Genomic DNA, 20,244 nt, shown 5'->3' with positions numbered 1-20,244 from the left:
GCAAACTACAGAAACCAAAAAGCTTCCTCTAACCTTTGGAAGATTTCAGAGTTATTTATTTACAAAGAAAAATTACAGTCACTTTTCATAGTGTCACATGTTTACATATAAGCATTTCTCAGTTGAAAAATATCTTGCAGCTTACCCACAGGCAGTTTTAGCAGTTTGAGCTCTGCACTCATCTATCACATCAAAAATTCTATCAGACCCTGTTAAGCTGACATGACATTGCATTTTTATGTTTTAACAGCCTTTAGTTGGAAAAATATGTACAACCCATAAGGCTGAACTGATTCATAGCTGTTGAGATTTCACCTGATGTATTTTATATGGCTCATGGTTTGGTAAAATGACATAAGCTTACTTTCTTTATAATCATGCTTAGAAAAAGGTGGTCTGATTCTGTTTGCTGAGGTATTTCCAACTCTTCATTAATGGAATTAAAAAAAATATAAAAGAAAATATCCTTTCCATGATGTTTTTTTTTTTTTTACCTTATGAAACTTTTATATTCAATTCTTCCTTCACTATGTGTAATTCTTACCTAAGGGGAACATAGTCAAACTGAGGATGCTTTCCAAATCCTGATCATTTCCAATGCTGGATGTTTTCTAGATTGCACTTTCTTTAAACCAAAACTTAAAAATTTTCTTCTACCTGAGAGGAAACCTTAGTACTTCTTAGTCTGTGTGTCCTTAAAAAGAGTCTTCTTATAAATTAAAAAGTACTTGCAGGAGGAGAAATATAGCTGAAAGACTGGTTTAGACATCTTCTTCTCAGGTGTATACACAAACTTATGGCTGTGATGATTTTTAGACTGCACCATTTCAACACACAACAGTGCATTAACTCAATACAATTTTCATTCTGCTGAAGGTAGTTTTGGGCTACACACTTACAACTGGCAGCTTTTTAATTAAGACTCAATACCACCAGGGTGTTAGTTATGTTTCAGATCAAGACTTTTTAAATTGAGCAATAGAAAAAGGCTTGCTGTGAACAGTTCCAAAAGTATCTTTCAGCATTACAGTATTTCCCTCCCCCAGACTTACTCCACAGACAAAATAAACTCCATATTCAAGCATCTTTAAAGGATGCCTGCATTCTGGATTTTCTTCGTGCAAGGGCTTCTTGTTTTTTCCTTTCAATCTCTTCTTGAGAACATTTTCTATTTTTTTGTTCCACCACGGACACTGGAAATAAAAAACATGTATTGGAAACCTTCAGGTTAGTTCTTTATGTATTTTAACTTATCTGCTTTCAGTGTTTGAAGATCTATGGTAAGAGCACAGTATCCTGACATACCAGCCACCCAAGTTAAAAATGGCTCATCTATCCTGTCCCCAAGGCAGGAAGAGGGATAAGATGCATGACCTTTGTAGTGCTACTGATTACTACCTCTCAATGAAAATACTAGGCTGCAGACATTTGCTTCAAGGAAATTTTACTTGGCTGCCCTTCAAGTGAACCTTGTGACATCAGGAGTCAACATAGGAGATGGTGATGGGTTAAGAAAATTAAGGCTATCAGAGTAAAAAGGGCTTTACAATTTAGTGAGTTAGGCAGAGATACAGGCATGGACATGGCATAGACAGAGGGGTCAGATACAGTACAGGTGTCACACAAATAAAACCAGAAAGGTTGGAAAAAGGTCAAAAGTAGCAATAAAAATTGGCAAAGGAGACAAGAACATGATAGCTAAGTGTAATATTTTATATGTTGTGTTACAGAACTATAAATTTCCCTACAATAAAATCCTGACCTCAGTGGAACCAACAGGAACATTCCCTGTACACATCAGGAATGTTAGTAGCTTTATACACCAATTTCTAATTGATGTATTTTTAATAAGTAGTCTTTCAAAAGGGATAAATAAAACAAAGGGTCTCTCTGCTTTGTAAGAAAAAGGTGGCTTTGAAATACTACATAGCAGTTTTTGAAAGGATCATTTGAAGTCCATCTTTATGTTACAGAAACCTCCTTTTGCCAAAATATTAGGTACAAACAGTTGCTGTTCATCTGCAAAGAAAATCTACACATTCCTTTTCATTTATTCTCTAGAATAGTATGACAAGAGTATTGCAGTCACAGCATGACAATCTCTCCCCTCCCTTCCTCCTAACATCCCAAATTGCTACTTGCCATTTATCTGTAGATAAAACACTGGCTGACAGTTGGCAGAAATTAATTTTTTTGGTTGTTTTTGTACCAGCACTTCCTGAAAATTGGAGCTGACACAGTACACTCTAAATTGATATTGATTAAAACTTCACCAAGCCATGAGATCAGGTAAAAACATCACTGACTGGCACTTGACTGGTTCTGCATTTCCCTAGCAAGCGACACCAGTGCATGGAATATTACAGACTGTGGCTTGGCAGTGGAAAAGTGACTGGCCTCCTCTCAAGATGAAAGGAAATGTTAAGTGTTTAGGCTGGTAGCACAAGAATATTTCACTGGAAATTTTAGCCACAGAGCAAACAGTACAGGCTGAGGTTGCAGAAGCATCAAATGATTTTTGAGGTCCCAGTTTCCAGGTGTACTATAAATAAAAAGAAATTTGCATTCCCTGCCCCACCATGAACTAGGGTTTTATGACTCATGGCCAAGATAAGTAACTTTTATTGTTTTTCTAAGTGAACTGTAAATTAAAGCCCAGATTCACACTACAACATTTACTGCGTATCAAAATAGTAGTACTTTTAAGTAACAGTGTAAGAATATTGTATGTTGAGAGCTGCTACCAGCCTACAGTTGGTCCTAGAGATTCTGAGCATCCACAGAGTGTGAAGTAGTCAGAGAAGTGGAGTGAGAATGGGAAGCAGAAGTCCTTAATTAGAGGAATTCAAGAGATGTGTTGGGAGAATTTTGTTTTAGAGAAAATAACCCTCAAATTCTTGTTAGAACATTTAGTAATGTCCCTGAGCACCAGAGCCACAGGCTGCTTGAACATCTCCAGGGACAGTGACTCCACCACTGCCCTGGGCAGACCATTCCAATATTTGAGAACCTTCTCTCTGAGGAAGCATATCCTAATATGCAGCCTGAATCTCTCCTGGTACAGCTTGAAACTTTGTTCTCTAGTCCTGTTGCTTGCCACCACAGAGAAGAGGCTGCCCCCTCCTCGCTCCAACCTCCCTTCAGGCAGTTGTAGAAAGTGATGAGGTCTCCCCTCAGGCTCCTCTTCTCTAGACTGAACAACCCCAGCTCCCTCAGATGCTCCTTGTAGAACTTCCTCCATTACAACTCATTTACACAAGGAGCCTTTCAACAGAAATAAATGAAGTCTAGAAACTAAATGAAGTTGTCTCAAAGCTTCCAAGTTCAGGCTTGGATTTGCAACCTGATCTCTAAGAGATACAACATTGCAGTGGTAAATGGTCCAGAGGGCCAGAGATACACAATGTGGGAGATTACCCCCTGTAAACCAGTGCTGAATGGATGAATACTGAAGCCTATTGTAAGCTATTATATAATATAAATGTCTCTGATATTCTAGTTACAGTAAGAAAACAAATAAAAGCAGTCTAATGGTGATAGAACAAAGACAAATACCTGATGTAGGCAGTGCAAAAGACTCTGAGAGGTGCCTCTTGAAAGGCGATTTCTTATTGTCGAGCTTGCTGTGCAAAGTCATGTTCACCTGATTGTTGCTTCCTTCCAAAGCTTGCAGAGTAACTCCAATGGCTGAGTGACTCCCTGGGTTTTCAGGCCCTAGATGAAGAGCACTCTGAGAATTGTTAATCTTTCGGAACTTAAACTTTGAAGGCACGAGTGATGTTTTGTTACCAGAGCTGTTACTTGGTGTCTTTCCTGTATTACACAACAGAGCTGGGCTGTCTAATGTCTTCGTACTAAAACTGTTTACTGCATTAAGAGGACTTAATTCAGAACCTGCTGGCACAGAATTTGACCTGTACCACCTTCCTGAAACGGTCTTTGTGGTATCTTCAGAAGCAGCTTGATGACAGTTTTGAAGTAATGTGTATTTACACTCCATGGAAGTACCCGAGATCACAGGTGCAGGACTTGAGATGTTCTTACAGTTCACCACCTGCCCTGTTGTGGCTAGTCCTGGTGCATCCTTTGATGAATTCCTACAGGAATCATTTAGTGAGAAAGCTTCCTTTTTTGCACTCGTCTTTTGTGACAAGAGGTCAGGTAGTCCGTGTTTAGATGCTGGGAAGCTGAAATCAGCATTTGATCTGGAATTATTACTGGCTCCTTGTACAGCTTTAGCTCTTTCATTTCCCTGTTTAATGCTCTCGCTCTGATTCTGCTTTTCTATATCATCACACACCTGATACAACAATTCATCATCCTCACAGTTTGCATCCCAAAGGCTATCAGATTCACAAAACATATCTAACACCTCATCAGAGAATTTGGGTTCATCCCAGTCATCAAATGACATAGGGCATTTCTTTGGTGTTTCAATTTGATTGAAGCAATCTATGTTAACTTGGTTAACCACTTTAGTTGCATCACTAGGTTTTGTATGGGTATAAACAGTGGATGATTGACAAAAAATATTGTGTGTGCTCTTCCCAGGTTTTTCAATCCATTGTTTATGAGGATTAGATCTCAAAGAAAAACCAGCAAGAGGGTCACTCTTAGGCTGAATAGTTTCATTCCCATTCTTCACTTTAGCTTGTGTTGAAACAGGAATATGGTTCAAATTACTGCTTTGGGCACTTTTCCAAATAGAATTTATTTTATCTGGTTTAACATCACATTTGCCATGAAAGGCTGTAGGCTCTGTCTTGGGGTTTTCTCTCTTGTATGGCTTTTGTAAAGAAAGAGATTTTACAGTATTTTTTGTGTTTTTACTAGAGTTTTTCAAAGGTGAAGACTGCAAACTATTAGATTTGTGTACACTCCCCAGACAAGTTACTGAATTGCAGCTACTTCTTTCCTTTGCTGTGGTAGCATCACTGAAACCTTGCACAGATGCATCTGTAGGAATTGGTGGTGCTTCTTCAGTACTTATCAACTCAGGATTTTGGGTTATTTGCATCATAAAAGAGTCATCTGCCAGTAAATCTGCATCCCAGTCATCGAAATCATCATTATCTACTCCAGGAAGCTTGCTGGAGACCACTAACTGTGTCTTTGAAGCAGAAGGAATTTTTTTTGTCAACGTGCGATTATCAGGTTTTGGAAAAGTCTTGCTCCCACTTTCTAGTCCACAGAGAGTATCTTTTTGACATGCCTCTGAGTTACCATTTTGCATGTCTTTATTTTCTTCAGGCAGGTGTTCCTTCTCCAAGGTGCCTTTATTTTCATGGAAACTATTATTTAAAGAAATACTTGATAGTTCTTGGCTCAACTGTCCACTGCATTTCTGGGTAGAGCAGTCAAAGAGAGCACGAAGTGCTATTTCTGCCTCAAGGTCTATATTTTGACTACTGGATGGACAGGACTCTGCAGCAGGCATGCCAGTGCTCTGGCCAGCTGGCTTCAGGGAGAGAGCAGTATCTGTGTCAGGAACCTCACCGAGGAGTGATTTCAGGCTCTTCACATTTACTTCATCTTTAGAATTATTTGAAGTCTCTGAGATGGTCTGGATGACATTGTGACCAAGCTTCTCTTGTTCCTGAACAGCATCTAGCTCCACTAGATTTTTATCGAATTCCTTAGCCAATTTCATGAGTTCCTCTTCAGGATTTTTTACCTTAAGATCTCTAAATGAAACAAAACAAAACCAAACCAAAAAACAAACAAAAACAAACAAACAAAAAACCCCCATCAAAACCAAACAAACAACAAAATACAAACAAAAAGAAAACAAAAAAAAGAATGTCAGACCTACTGAGAAAGTTTAGCCAAGCTCAATAACCTGACCATGTGAGCTGTTCACTCTCTAGTTTAACAACTACAGAGGACAACCCCACTGCTTTTAATGTGCACTCAGCATGCATCCTTTCTGATAATTTCCCAGAAATACCCCATTAGGAAGAGATAACAAGCCCCAAGTTAAAAACCATTCTTATGCTAATGTACAGTTATCATGGCTCACTGTAGGTAAAGGAACATCACATACTCCATTGCATGAAAGCCCAGCTGTGAAGGGGAAGACAAAGCTGGAACTTACCTTGTACAACTTAACTTTGTCCTAGCTCGCACTTTGACTGCTCCAGGTGTACAGGGAATAGCATCCTCCCCAATCCATGTCCCTAGAAGGGAGCCTTCATTACAGGCTGCTTTTTCATCCTGGATGATTAGATTTATAATGCTTAGCGATTTCATTTCACATATAGATTGGACTAGACACACACCCTGCATTAGTTGAGGTTGCTAAACCAATTAACTTGGACCAAAGCTAGCAAAAGCCATAGATGGGAGCTAAACCAATACAAGCTAAGAGAGATTACTGCAATGTTGTCTACTGATAGTTGTATCACTTTAGTTCAAGCAATTTAAAAGAGAAACTTCAGTTAGCTGAATATCACTTTGGTGCTCCAGTCTAATACTCTGTTTACCTCAGGTTTACAGATAATCAGCAATATTCACATTACAAGCTATGATTTAGTTTACTTTGCTATACTACTAAGGAGCTAGTTGAGATGCTCTCTTTATCCACTTAAGGCAGCATTAATGGATCAGAGAATTTGAAATAAATCACATCCTGTGTGTTTCCAGGGAAAAAAAAATCTGGCTTAGAATCATAGAAATCATAGAAAACATCCAACCCTCAACCCAGCACTGAAGGGTCAACAGTAAACCATGTCCCTAAGCACCAGGTCCACACACTGCTTGAACACCTCCAGGAATGATGACTCCACCACTGCCCTGGGCAAATCATTCCAATGTTTGAGAACCCTCTCTGTGAAGAAATATTTTGTAATATCCAGCCTGAAACTCCCCTGGTACAGCTTGATACTATTTCCTCTAGTCCTGTTGCTTGCCACCAAGGAGAAGAGGCTGCCCCCTCCTCGCTCCAGCCTCCCTTGAGGCAGAAGAAGGTAGAGAGCCAGGTCTCCTCTCAGCCTCTTCTCCAGACTGAACAACCCCAGCTCCCTCAGATGCTCCTCGTAGGACTTCTTCCATTACAACTCATTTACACAAGGAGCCTTTCAACAGAAATAAGTGAAGTCCAGAAACTAAATGAAGTTGTTTCAAAGCTTCCAAGTTCAGGCTTGGATTTGAAACCTGATCTCTAAGAGATACAACATTGCAGTGGTAAATTGTCCAGAGGGCCAGAGATTACTGCTTGTAAACCAGCACAAGTAAATTAAACTTCAATTAACTACCAGGGTAGTTTGGGGCAGGGTTTCTTTTCTTTGTAATTTTGTTTTTAATGTAAAAAAAAAAAAAAAGGAAAAAAAACCCATGAGCAATACATAGCTACCAATCCTGATACTATTTATGTCAGGGCTATAATTATTTTAAACGAAGGAAGTAGCATCCATTATCAATGATCTTCCAATTCCTGAGCACAATTTATGACACATATGCCAACAAACGAATAAATTTTAATTGGCCCTGTCAAATAGGGTGTATTTTGCAAGCTAAAGCCTACAGAACTGTTTTGGAAGTGACATGTTCTTTTTTTACACTTAATAAAATTCAAACAATAAACCAACACTCTTATTTTCACTTTGCAGGCCATGAACATGAAGTTCACAGCAAGAGAGAGATCCAGGAGCAAAGATCTTCAGGTAAAAAAAAAGCAAATAATCTAGAATAATGAAGCAACATTATTACTATGATTGTATTACTGTGGAGTCCTTCACATGTTTTGTTCTTGTACTTCAGCAGTCATTCAGGAACATTCAAAATGTCTGAAACACTTGCCACATAAATGGAGTAGGTGAAGAGACTCTTATCTTTTAGAAGATGAGCTATTAAGGATAAATAAACCACAGAATGCCAGGTTGGAAGGGAGCCCAAGGATCATCTGGTCCAACCTTACTAAGTAATAGTAGAGTTTAACTCAGATAGCCCAGCACCCTGTCAGGATGAGTCTGAAAACTGTCCAGTGTAGGGGAATCCACTACTTTCCCTGGGAGATGATTCCAGTCTCTAACTGTTCTTGTGGTGAAACATTTTCTTCTGGAGTCCAATTGGAATCTCCCCAGGAGTAACTTGTACCCATTGTCTCTTGTCTTTTTCCATGTGAATCCTTGTATAAAGGGCATCATCATCCTGTTGGTAGCCACCCTTTATGTACTGGTACACGCTAATAAGGTCTCTAGGCCTTGTCTTCTCAAGGCCAGTTCTCTCAGCCCTTCCTCGCATGGCAGGGCTTCCAGTCCTCTGATCATTCTTGTGGTCCTTCTCTGGACACTTCCCAGCCTGTCCATATATTTTTTTATATAGCAGGGACCAAAAGTGAACACAGTACTCCAAAAACACAACACTATTCCCAGGACCAGGGGCAACAACTTGTATTTTGAAAGTAAAACTTTCCAAAAGGGAGCTCTTGGAAGTCCACTTTAACAGCACATCGTTTTTTACAGCATCTGTGGCTCCTAAGAGCAACCAACCAAAAGCTATGCTCATGATTTTAATTCAGTCCAGTTTTACAAACATTTAATCATCATTCTTACTGTGAGGTACTGTTACTAAAACTTCTCTAAGGCTGAATATTGTTCTGTTTGCTTACAACATCTGCAGGGCATCATTTTAGAAAATAACAATTACCTGAGGAGCAATACGATTAACAATTTCTGAAATTTCCACTGCACATCTACTGGCAAACTGTTTGGTTTTTCCATTGCCTATGAAAACAAACAAACAAAAACACTCTTAAAACTTGAAAAGATTTCCATTTATGATGTGCAGTATAAACGTGTTAAAATCAGGGCTGGATTCAGCGCTATATTGAAGAATTTATGAGGTGTTAATTAAAGGATCAAACCAAATGAGCTAGTGACAGTAACAGAAAGGGACCTTCTTCAAGCAAATTGGTATACTCCCATGCATATCCCCACTAGGTGCCCTGAAGTCTGGTTTTTGTTAGCATTACCTAGTCTGCACGCAATGGGTGAATGAGGATCCCAAAAGATTTCTTGCTGTATATCGGTGTCATTAATGGGAGAGCTGAAAGTAGGCGTTCGGGATTTCCTGCTCAACGATCTCTTTGGTGTTTTATGTTGGCATGACTCTGTGTAAACAGAAAGATGACCCTAATTAAAAATAACAACAAATAAATGGCCAAAATAACTTAGAACATACAATGGCACAAGGCACAACGAAGGTGCTTCAGGAACTTTCAAGAATAAAAATGAAGCTCGCACTCATCAGCTTTAATTAAAACTGGATCATTGTTTACATCCAGATATTTAACGGAGAGCATGACTCTCATCTTTGTCAGTGGCATCCCCACAGACAGCAGAGCACTGCATGACACTTGACAGCTGTATGGCTCAGCATCCAATGGGCAAGAACTGTCAACTGTCCTATTTGAGGAAACATAGGCTTCAGTTACCTTAAAACTATGTATACCTACACAGGATATTTTGTACCCTGTGTTTCATCCAGACTCTGATTTGCATTCAACGGTCCCCCAAACTGTTCTGGGTCACTGCCTACCTTTGTCTATACTTCCTCCACTGGGTTTTTTCATCTAAGACTATTAAAAGGGGCAACACAGCTATGCAAAACCAGCTTGCAGCTGTCTCTGATCAGTATGTGAACTGAACAGACTGTGGGAAGCTCAACCACTCCCTGCCTTTATAAATGATGTTGCAGATGTGGAAACGTACAGAAGTAATTTTAAAAGATGTCATTACTACAAACATCTCTGGAGATGCTTTGCACTTAAGTGCTTAGAACGGGCAGGTTTTATCCTCTCGAGTGGATTAGTGTCCTCAGCCCGTTCTAAGCATCTGCCGCAGGAAGATGCGCTTTTATGACTCCTTGACAAGGACAGCCCCTTCCCCTGGGGCACGGGCGGGGGACAGAGGGGCATGACACCTCACCGGCCTGCTCCTCACTAGCAGGCCGCGCCTGCCCCACTGCTCAAGGGTGGCGAGCGGAGCAGGACCGCCGCCGGCTCGGGGCCTGCGCGGACCCCCAGGGGCCGCTCCAGCCGTACCTGCAGCGCCATGCACCGCCGCTTCCCGCGACGGCGACGGCCGGGGCGCGACCGGAGCCTCCCTCGCGGGCAAGCCTCGGCCCGCTCCGCATTCCGCCCTGCCAGCCGCCGCCTCCTCCGTGGGGGGCTCTGCCGGCCGCTGCCGGGTGAGCTGCTCCTCGCCGCCGCCGCCGCTCCGCCTCCTCAGGGCGGCGGACTTTAGGCTGGGCCCCTTCCGCCTGCTACCGGGCATGGCGGGCGCTGCAGCGGCGCCGCATCCTCCCGGCCGCCGCCAGCGCCGCCATTTTGCCGGGGAACTCGCCGTGCCACTGCCGATTGGCCGGGGCAGCGTCGCCTCGAGCAGCCATTGGCTCGGCGCGGCGTGGGCAGGTCAATGGACGCAGCCGGGAACTGCAGCGGTTGGGCATAGCGCCGCACGCTCCCGGCGACGTCCCCTTCCTGTCTGCCTTCTTCCTGTGCTCTCTCTCTTCCTCCCTCTCTTCCACCTTTCTTTTCTCCTTCCATTCCTCCATCCCTATTTCTATCCCTGCCTTTCTTCTTCTGTCTGTCCGTCCCTCGCTCCCTCCCTCTCCTATTCCTCCCGATTTCTCTTCCTCCCTTTCTTCTTCTGTTCCTCTCTCCCTCCCTTCTTCCTTCTATTCATCCTTCCCTCCCTCTCTTCTATCCCTCCCACTCTCTTTTCCACTTTCTCTCCCTCTCTTTAACCTTCTCTCTCTCCTGCCCTCTCTTCCTTCTTCCTTCCCCCCTCCTTCCTCCTTCCTCCTTCCCTCCTCCCCTCTCTTCCTCCTTCCCTTCTCCCCTCTCTTCCTCCTTCCCTCCTCCCCTCTCTTCCTTCTTCCCTCTTCCCCTCTCTTCCTTCTTCCCTCTTCCCCTCTCTTCCTCCTTCCCTCCTCCCCTCTCTTCCTTCTTCCTTCCTCCCCTCTCTTCCTCCTTCCTTCCTCCCCTCTCCTTCCCTCCTCCCCTCTCTTCCTCCTTCCCTCCTTCTCTCCTTCCTTTCCTTCTTCCCTCTCTCCCTCCTTTCCTCCCTCCTTCTCTCTTTTCTTTCCTCCCTGTGGCTCCTATGCCAGCCATCCCACCAGACCCGTGGTGGTCCAGGTTTCTGCTGAGGTGCTGCAGACCCAAAAGAGGGCTGCATGGTGTGTGTCCTTAAAAGAAACCCAGACAGGCATAAACCCTTTCAGCCCAGCATGGGAGTTTGGAGCTGGCAAAGAGAGGCTTACAGAAGCCAAATTTGATAGGTAAGAAATTACCATGAGGTTCCTGAGGGACTGTGATATTACATCATTATTTAAAACAATATAAATGCAAACACATGTATGTATTACATCATCAGGTGGATATTTCCTCCGTGGGCCACTAAACATAAATGTATAAAGGTATCTATGAAGCACACAAGGTCAAAGACTGAACTACTTTTGTAGGTCAAGGAGTGAACTAACTTCTTATATATTGGTTGTCTGCCTGGTTTTCATTTAATGGATTTGGAGTACTTTGGGATCACAGTTCGTTTATAAGACGTGAGCAGTGGATTTCAGTCTAGGATCGGGAGTATGACTGAAGTTTTAAAGTCACCAAAGAGTGATTCCCTGAGCTCTTGAAACTTTTTCATTCCACCTGAGGCCTCAGGCACACAATATGTTGATTCACTTCTCCATTCTCATGAGTGTAATTAAAGCCAGTAGAAGACTTTTTAACAAGGAAAAAATTAAGTACTATATATTAAACAGAAACTGTGTTACATACGTGGTTAACATATCACAGTTTGTGACAGACACAGTTCAGACATTTGAGTAATCAACTTGTTTTTGTCATAGCTATCAAATAGAAATCAGAGACAAGGCTGCATAAATGGGTCAAGAGTTAGGCTCAGAAATCCATCACAGACAGCTTCCCATGGCTACTGCATGGTAGATCATGGGTAGATCTTTGCATTGCTCCAAAATGTAGTGAAGAGAGGGAGGGCATTTTTGACTGCTGGTTTGCAATCAAAGCTGTGATGCATCCCACAGGTACAGAAATGGCTTACCTGGGCTCTTTTTGCTATAGGTGCAATGTAGCTGACTTGCTCATTGGTTCCAGTTGAAATGGATACGGAGCAGAAACTCAGCAGTGAGAGATACGACATGAGGAATAACAAAACATTGAAATCAGCACACTTACTAGAAAGTGCTACTAAAATCTTGATGCCTGCTAGCACTTCCTAGTGACCTCTTAGCAGCTGGATACTGTAAAGTGGTCTGCTTTCATACTCCTCTGTGTTAACAAGCATAGTCTGAAATACTGTCATCAATAATTAAAATTAAATGACATCTGTCATATTCGCTGAGTGCTATGAATTTTGCAGCACTGCCTTTGATTTCTTCCTTTCTCCCAGCTCATTGTTCACTAACCTCATTCATAAAATGTGAATATTTGCCACAGGTCTTTCACACATTAATGGAGTTTTGCTCATACAGTAAAAGCATTGGGGTGGGGGGGGGAGGGGGAGGGGAAGTAGCATATTTAATGCATAACCAGGTCTGCATGAGAGATCTTGATACATCAGTTTCAGTGTAAGCAAGATTGTGTTACCAAAAGTGGGCAAAACCAGTATAAATCTGCACATACAGAGAAGCAGAACAGGTTCATGATGAGAAAACACCTCACCACTTTCCTAATGGCTGTGGAGCTCGTTGCAGCTTAAGAGCTTAGCTCTAAGCTGATGCTGTTTATTAAGTTAAGCAAAGTAGTGGTAGAAGTCTGTGATGTTGAAGGGTTTCTCTGTGGAGCTGTAGCCTGAAGGAGGAGGGAGTTTGTGTTCCCTTGTCATGGTACGAGCAGCTGGATCAGTGGCTAATTGTGGTGAGGCTGTGTTCCAGGGACCCGCAGCAAACTCCTCCTGCCACAGTTGTGAGTCCTACTTTCGAATCAAGAGGGATAAATAATGGAGGAGACTGAATGAATAATAAAGTTATTTTAGTTTTTAATAGTACTATAAACTGCCCGAGAACTTTTCACTGTATTTTATGAGACAAGGCTCTAAAATGAAATAAATGTGGAAGATCTGAGAAGTTTCCTAAGAATTTCCCGTTGGTCCATCGGTGTAGTGAGAGCATCGAAAATAAGAGTGGAAGAATCACAGAATTAACCAGGTTGGAAAAGACCTCAGAGATCATCAAGTCCAACCTATTCACCCCAACACCACCTAATCAACTAAACCATGGCACCGAGTGCCTCATCCAGGCTCTTTTTAAACACTTCCAGGGATGGTGACTCCACCTCCTCCCTGGGCAGCCCATTCCAATGGGCATTCTCTATGAAGAATTTCTTCCTAACATCCAGCCTAAACTTCCCCTGGTGCAGCTTGAGACTGTGTCCTCTGGTTCTGTCACTGGTTGCCTGGGAGAAAAAGCCAAACCCTGCTCTTTAGAGTCCTTTGAGCACAGAGCTTTAAAATGAGCATTTTTACCTTGGAAAGAGGATGTATCATTAGTCAGGTGTTTCAAAACACCTAATATGTCTCATCAATGTAGCTAAGAGAAGTGATTGCTGTAGTTCATCTTTCATTCTTGTTACAGCTGGGGAAAGGAGAAATCAATAACAGGGATTTCAATGAAAATATCAAGATTTGTGAGCTGATGGAAGTTACTACAAATAATGAAATAAATTCAACAAGTACTGCCTTTTTTACTCAGAATGTTTTTAAGTGCTCTGTGATTGTTTTCAAAGTGAGCTAGCTTGGACTTCTTTTGTTCCCAAACTACACTTTCATCTTAAAATCGATTTTAAGCACTGAGAAAGAAGTAAACAATACACACACATGGGCTCATAATTTGTCTCCAATGTGTGTGTGTGTGTGTTTTGATCAGCTGAGATCAGGGGAAAAGACAAATGCTCCAAGCCACATGTTCCTTGGGTAATTTGGTTTGAGATACTGTGTGGGTGCACTCAGGTACTCCCTTGGATGGAGGTTGTAGTGAGGTGGGGGTTGATCTCTTCTCCCTAATATCAAGTGATAGAATTAGAGGAAATGGCCTGAAATTGTGCCAGGGGAGGTTTAGGTTGGATATTAGGAAACATTTCTTTCCTGAAAGAGTGGTCAGACACCAGAACAGGCTGCCCAGGGAGGTGGTGCAGTCACCATCCCTGGAAGTGGTCAAGAAACGTGTGGACATGGCACTTTGGAAGATGGTTTGATGGTCATGGTGGTGTTAGGTTGATGGTTGGACTCAATGATCTTAAAGGTCTTTTCCAACAGAAACAATTCTATGATTTTTCTCCTAGGGAAGGAACAGTTAAATAGTGTGTATAGCTGGGTAGTCCTGTACTGCGTACCTAAAGAGACAGGACAGACAGGTCCCAGGTCTCTATTTCTTGCAGTTAGACTTCTGGCAAGGCAGGTGTAGAGAACAGTCAGAGGCTTTCTGAATCTGTGAGAACCTGTCTGTTTCTTTGGTTGTGTACAAAAGTAAAACACCGAAGCAAATGTTAACAAAAGCTAGATGTATCTTAAGGTAGTACTGCATTCAGTCTATGGTTCCACAGAAGTTCCCAGGAAATTCCAGAACAAGAGTCTCTTGCTGGTGCAGGCTTGTTGGGTATTTCTGCAGAGAGTGGCTTAGCAGTGGGGATGTGGGAAGGGTTACCCAGTGAGGTACCTCAGGTGCCTGCTATCTTCTAGGCAGTTTCACCCATTCAGAGCCAGCTTGCATGTTTCTCATGTCTGACTTCACATTTCCTGTCAAAAAGAGGTAACAGTAGTTAGTGCAGCATGGGTCATCCTGGGAATAACCTTGGATATGGCGGTGAAGGCAACCCTATAAACAGAGAAGTGAATTTAGATGCTGAATGTAAGATGCATTTATAAATATAACCCTGTGGACCCAAAGAAAAATAAACTAAGACACCAGTATAAAACTTCTGTATGAAAGTAGAATGTTCTAGCCACAGTTTTCCACCTTCCCCTACCCTTCCTCCCCCCCCCAGAAAAAGTCCTACTCATCCATATATTCTCTTAAAAAGCCTTGGAGTGTTTGCTAAAATAGAGCACTACCTGATAGCACATACTTTATACAAGTTAAGAGCAAGAGATATGTGTTTTGTTGCCTTCTTTGGGACCTTAGGAAAAACTGAGAGGGTGTCTGAAATGTTAACTTAATGGACAATAATTTTTTCCATCCATAGGGGAACACAGCATCGTGTGTGTATTTTTGCTTTTATTAATAGCATTTTGATAGCACAGTTATAAAGCTTGTCCTTGGCTTGCCTTGAAATATCATCCTGACTTCACTTATTATAGAATGTTACTTTAATTTTCCAAGGTGAACTGTTTGCAGAGCAGAAACTGGGGAGGAAAATACGGCCAGAACAGTTACATATACTTTTATTTTTAAAGTGCTGTCCAGAAGGGTTTGCAGCAATTTTTTGCTGATGCATAAATTGACCTAGACAGTAAATGATACATGACCTTAAAAATATCTGAAGTAGCCTTGCTTGAGAATTTTTAGTAGAGAGTTATTAAATGTCAGAGTAATTTACACAAGCACAGCCTAGTTTATGCTTTTGCATTCTCTTTTCCTCTTTCTCTCCACCATGCCATCTGAGAACCACAGAAGCTTTAAAAATATTTTATATCTCTTTTCCTTTCCCCCCCCTCCCTTCTTATTATAGAGGTTCATGTTATTTTATTTATCACACTCAGAAAATCTCATCAAATGTGAGACTATATTGTAGCTCACAAAGGCCTGATCCAGCAAAGCACTTAAGTACCTGCATAACTTCATTGTGATGACATTTTCCATTGCTCATTAACTGCCATTTAAAGGAAATTTTCCATTGCTTGGTGTCTGGGCATTTAGGGGAAATTGTCAGCCAAAATGGGTGAGCCATTTAGAAGAATTAGGTCAGGCAATGAACAGACTACAAGTACCGTTAGGTATTTGTTATAATCTAAACTTAATCCCACAGCTGTTCTCCAGTGCTGAGGGTGAACTGCATTGAGAGGTGAATCACACTTCTGCAAGACTGTGAGGACTGCTTCTTGTAGAGTTTATGCCTTATGTCTTGGCTGGGCCAGTTAGCTTCAGTGCACTGCTGCCTGAAGGCAGCTCGATAGCTTCTCCTTCTGGAACAGATACAGTAATCTGATCATCTCTGTGTTGTGCTGGCTCTCACTGGGTAGACTTGCACTGGGAGGGTTCTTGAGGCAGTTATACCTGATCCACTGAATTACTTGCAGCATCTGGCCTTGCAGCCAAAGAGCTTTCATAGCCTTTTACTATTTCCCACCCATGTCCATACCAAGGAAGACACACATCTTGGGTGATCCTCCCAGCGGAGATGCACCCTCTGTTCCCCTAGTGTTTATACATGAAGAGAAGATACAAGGGCAGGATCAAAAACTGTTCAAAGAAATTATAGCAGCAAGGTTTTAATTTCTTTTATTTAAAAAAAATAATAACAATAAAAATAATCTGTTGATCCTGTTGTATTACAGCTCCAGGCTAAGAAGGAGTAAGAAATAGATTTTCTGTTCTGCTCTCTCAGTTTCTGGAATTTTTTTTTCTTTTTTTTAACCCTTATAGGAAAACAAGTCAGAGAGTTCTTTAAAGAACAGGAAAAAAATAGGTTTCTGGCTTGTTTGGAAAGCCTGACAAATATTAATCTACTCTATATCCTGTAGATGATTTCTTTCATCAGTGATAAAACGTGACCTGTATTTGAGACCTCGACTTGCTAAAACTCCCATGTGCTAGGGTGTAAATCAGTGAAGTAGTTTGTCAGCTACCCAGCACAAAGCAGTGGATGGCAAGAGATGTTGCTTTTTGATCAAGCATTCAGGAGAAGAAAATAAGCACTGCTTATTTATTTAAAGCAGGCTTAGTTTTTGATTGATACATCTGTTCCAGGAGAGCTTATGGTTCTAAATAGCTCTAAATAGCTTACTGAAGAATCAGTGATCAAACTGCTCTGAAATTCTCCAAATGCAGTCAGCCATTTGCCATTTTGCTCCAACGTACTCAGTGATTTCAGGAGCTTGCAGTTGAAAAAGAAAATTTCAGTTACCAAAGTGCTTTTTTTTTTTTTTTTTTTTGAGGCTTTTGTTGTATAAATTCTAGACATTATCCTTCGAGCCTGTGTCCCATTAACTGTAAGCCACAGTTTACATGGAAATTCATAGCATTTGAAATCTTAAGTGTGCCTGTGTGACTCTCCTTGTGCAGCCTATACTGGTACTGGTTTGAATGTTGGGGTGCCTGGAAGCTACTCTCTCCTAACAGCAGTTTTGTCATCTCTGGGTGATGATTTCTAGTCTCTGACTACTACATGATGCCTGTATTACAGGGCTACCTCCCTGTGTGACCTAACTGCCAGTGTAGGTTGTTTCAGTGACAAAATGTGTCAGTGTGAGCTGAAATTCCACCCCCCCCCCCGCCACTGACAATAACCAGGCTAGCCCAGTCTGGAAGCAAATGAAAGCTGTATTTACAAAGCAGAATCTACAATCTTTGATGAAATGCAATGAATATGTACAAATATACAAAATTCACAACATTTACATATATATACAATCAACAGAAAAGCACAACCGATCTCCCTTTGCTTCTCCCCAAAGGGGACCCTTCCCAAAGGGGCCTCTCTCTCCCAGGAGCTTCACCCCCAGCCCCGCCTTGGACAGAAAGCAGAGTTAGTTAGAGCAGAAAGTTGTTAACTTAGCTGCCAAGGTCAGTGTGTGTTATCTTCACCCAGAAGAGAAGAAGAAGAAAACAGCAGCCAGACAGCCCAGCAACTGCCCCCACTGCAGAATGCAGAATGTGCAGAGTGCTCCACTTTGTTTTGGGTAATAGTTCTTAAACATTTCTATCTATCCAATGGAAGTGTTTAGAACAATCAGTATTTTGTTTTCTTACACCCAATAGTGACTTATTTACATTCTTTCACTTTCTCTGTTCTGAACTTTGCAAGGAAAAATTAAAAAGACAGTTTCAAACCATCACACAAGACCAAGTCTGGAGTGGATAGGAAGATTTTTCCTCTCCCAGTTTCATGGAGGGAACAAGAGAAAAATTATGTTTCTGATACCTCACTTGTCTGCTTGTGGCACCACTTCTTCCCCTGGAAGAGTTATGGCACCTTCCTCAAGCAGGAATGAGATGTGGGCCTGGGTCCCTTCCAGCACGATGGTCCTAATTCATAGACTGAGCAAACAAGTGCCTAGATAAGAATTAGACACCCTTTTGATTATTAATTTTTTCATTTATTTTCAGATGGCTTCTCCTTTTGTCGTGTTGTTCACACATAATGCGTCTGACTCTTCCTATGTCACACTACATCTTCGCAGTAATTTTCTGCGCTGTTCTGTCCCTCTGGATTTTACAGCAGTGGATCAGAAAGGAAGTGCAAGCCCTAGCAGAAATAATAAATCCACTGCAGGTCTTGAAGGTACTAATTTCTGCAAAACAAAATACTGCCTCAGTTCTGTTATGGGCTAGAAGGGGTGATCAAAGTGAAATACATTCGTTGTGGAATTGGTTTGCAAAGCCTGCTTCTAAACCGTTACACACTATTTCTAGATTTCTTTTTTCCCCTGCAAAAGTAAATAATGCAGTCATGGCCAGCTTGGCCTGTGACACAGAGTCCCATGCAACTCTTGGGAAGTTCAAATATTACTCCTAAACCAGGCCTGTGAAATGGGATGCACAGGGAAGCTGTGTTGACCTGGCAAAGGGGTCACTGGACAATCACAGCATCACAGAATGGTAGAGGTTGGAAGGGACCTACAGAGATCATTGAGTCCAACCCCACTGCCAAGACAGGTTCACCTAAAGAAGGTCACACAGGAGCCCATCCAGGTGGGTTTTGAATGTCTCCAGAGATGGGAACCCCACCACCTCTCTGGGCAGCTTTTTCCAGTCCTCTGTCACCTTAAATTAAAGTTCTTTCTCATGCTTGAATGGAACGTCCTGTGTTCAAATTTGTGCTCATGTATGAATCTGTATAACATACAGGAGATCAGTGAGGGGCTGCAGAATGCAGTGCTTGTGGGTTGTGCTGGAAACCATTCACACAGTTGCCTTATCAGGAGTCATGGCCCTGTCCCAGCTGCTGAATCTCTTGGAGCGCTCCGTAGTCTGCAGCATGTGTCCTGTGACTCCCACCGGAAGGTCAGGGTGATTGGTCATCACAGGAGTAATCTGACATTTGGAAAAATATTTTAGGAAGTGTCCTATAATTACAGATATTTCTAATCTATGGGATCTATCTAATTAGGTTCAACCATACCCAATTCCTTGTCTGATTGCCCGAGCCTTTCCGCTTAACCAGTCAGGTTTATTCAATCAGGTGTCTTTTAATGTTATTTCCTTCCTTGAGAGTATATGTTATCATCCCTGGTCCAGACTTAAGAATCTCTCCACTTTTTCTTAGTTTAACATTCTCTGTCTCCACAGGAAAGCCCTGTGCTTTTGTTAGGAATCACCTAGCTGAGGAGAAACCTAGGTGAGGCTTTGGACATCATTACTTTTATTTTTAAGTACCCAGAAGATTCTTAAGAGACACTGCAAGTATAAAGTAGGCACAATACAGGTAGACTCCCCAACAATTTAATACAGGTTAGTTTAAACTGTGGATTCAAATAGGTAACAACATTAACATTAGAACTAATAAGAAGTGAGTACAGTTGCACAGGGTAGTTGACTCCCTGTCATTTCCTTTTGGCTTTGGTCATGGGGATAACAAGGTAAGAAATAACTGTTTGTTTCCTTTTATTGAATGGTTTGGTATTTGAAGTAAAGATGATCTTTTTAATTTTTATTATTTTTTTTTTGTCTGAGCAAGTCTTTTCTAAGTTAATATTATGTTAATTAGAATGGATGTCTTCCTGAGCCTTATTTTCTCGTTCATTTGATCTAATTAGCTGATTAATTTTTAATTGCCTACTGAGAGATCTTTACCATATTGTGATTTGTGTTTTACCTTTACATTTGGAAAACAATGGTATGCCTAAAATGACTCTAAAGTAAAGTACAGAGGTATTTCTGCGAAGCATAATTGCAAATTATGATTTCTTCCTGCTTCTTAATTTTAGTGCAATCTACTTTGAGCTAGTGCTCATTAATCAGAAGGAAAGGTTTGCACACTGTGAAGGAGTAAGAAGGTATTTCAGTTAGGCAAGCTTCAGAGGAGTGGGTCTGTGACCTGGTGATCATCTCTTGGCTGTGTAT

General features: G+C 41.7%; 1 protein-coding gene across 1 annotated transcript; it reads right to left on the bottom strand.

Moving 5' to 3' along the window:
- Positions 1–1,077: 1,077 nt before the first annotated feature.
- On the bottom strand, positions 1,078–10,274 carry ETAA1 (ETAA1 activator of ATR kinase). The gene is made up of 6 exons (XM_054383660.1): positions 10,043–10,274; positions 8,972–9,109; positions 8,647–8,723; positions 6,095–6,213; positions 3,556–5,684; positions 1,078–1,193 (listed from the first exon to the last, which is right to left on the bottom strand). Exons 1-6 carry the CDS (start codon positions 10,272–10,274, stop codon positions 1,078–1,080), a joined length of 2,811 nt encoding a protein of 936 aa, XP_054239635.1.
- Positions 10,275–20,244: the final 9,970 nt, after the last annotated feature.

Source organism: Indicator indicator, chromosome 9 (genome assembly GCF_027791375.1).
Source record: "Indicator indicator isolate 239-I01 chromosome 9, UM_Iind_1.1, whole genome shotgun sequence".
NCBI lineage: Eukaryota > Metazoa > Chordata > Aves > Piciformes > Indicatoridae > Indicator > Indicator indicator.
Note: the sequence above shows the minus strand (reverse complement) of the source record. Positions and strands in the feature narration are given on the sequence as shown.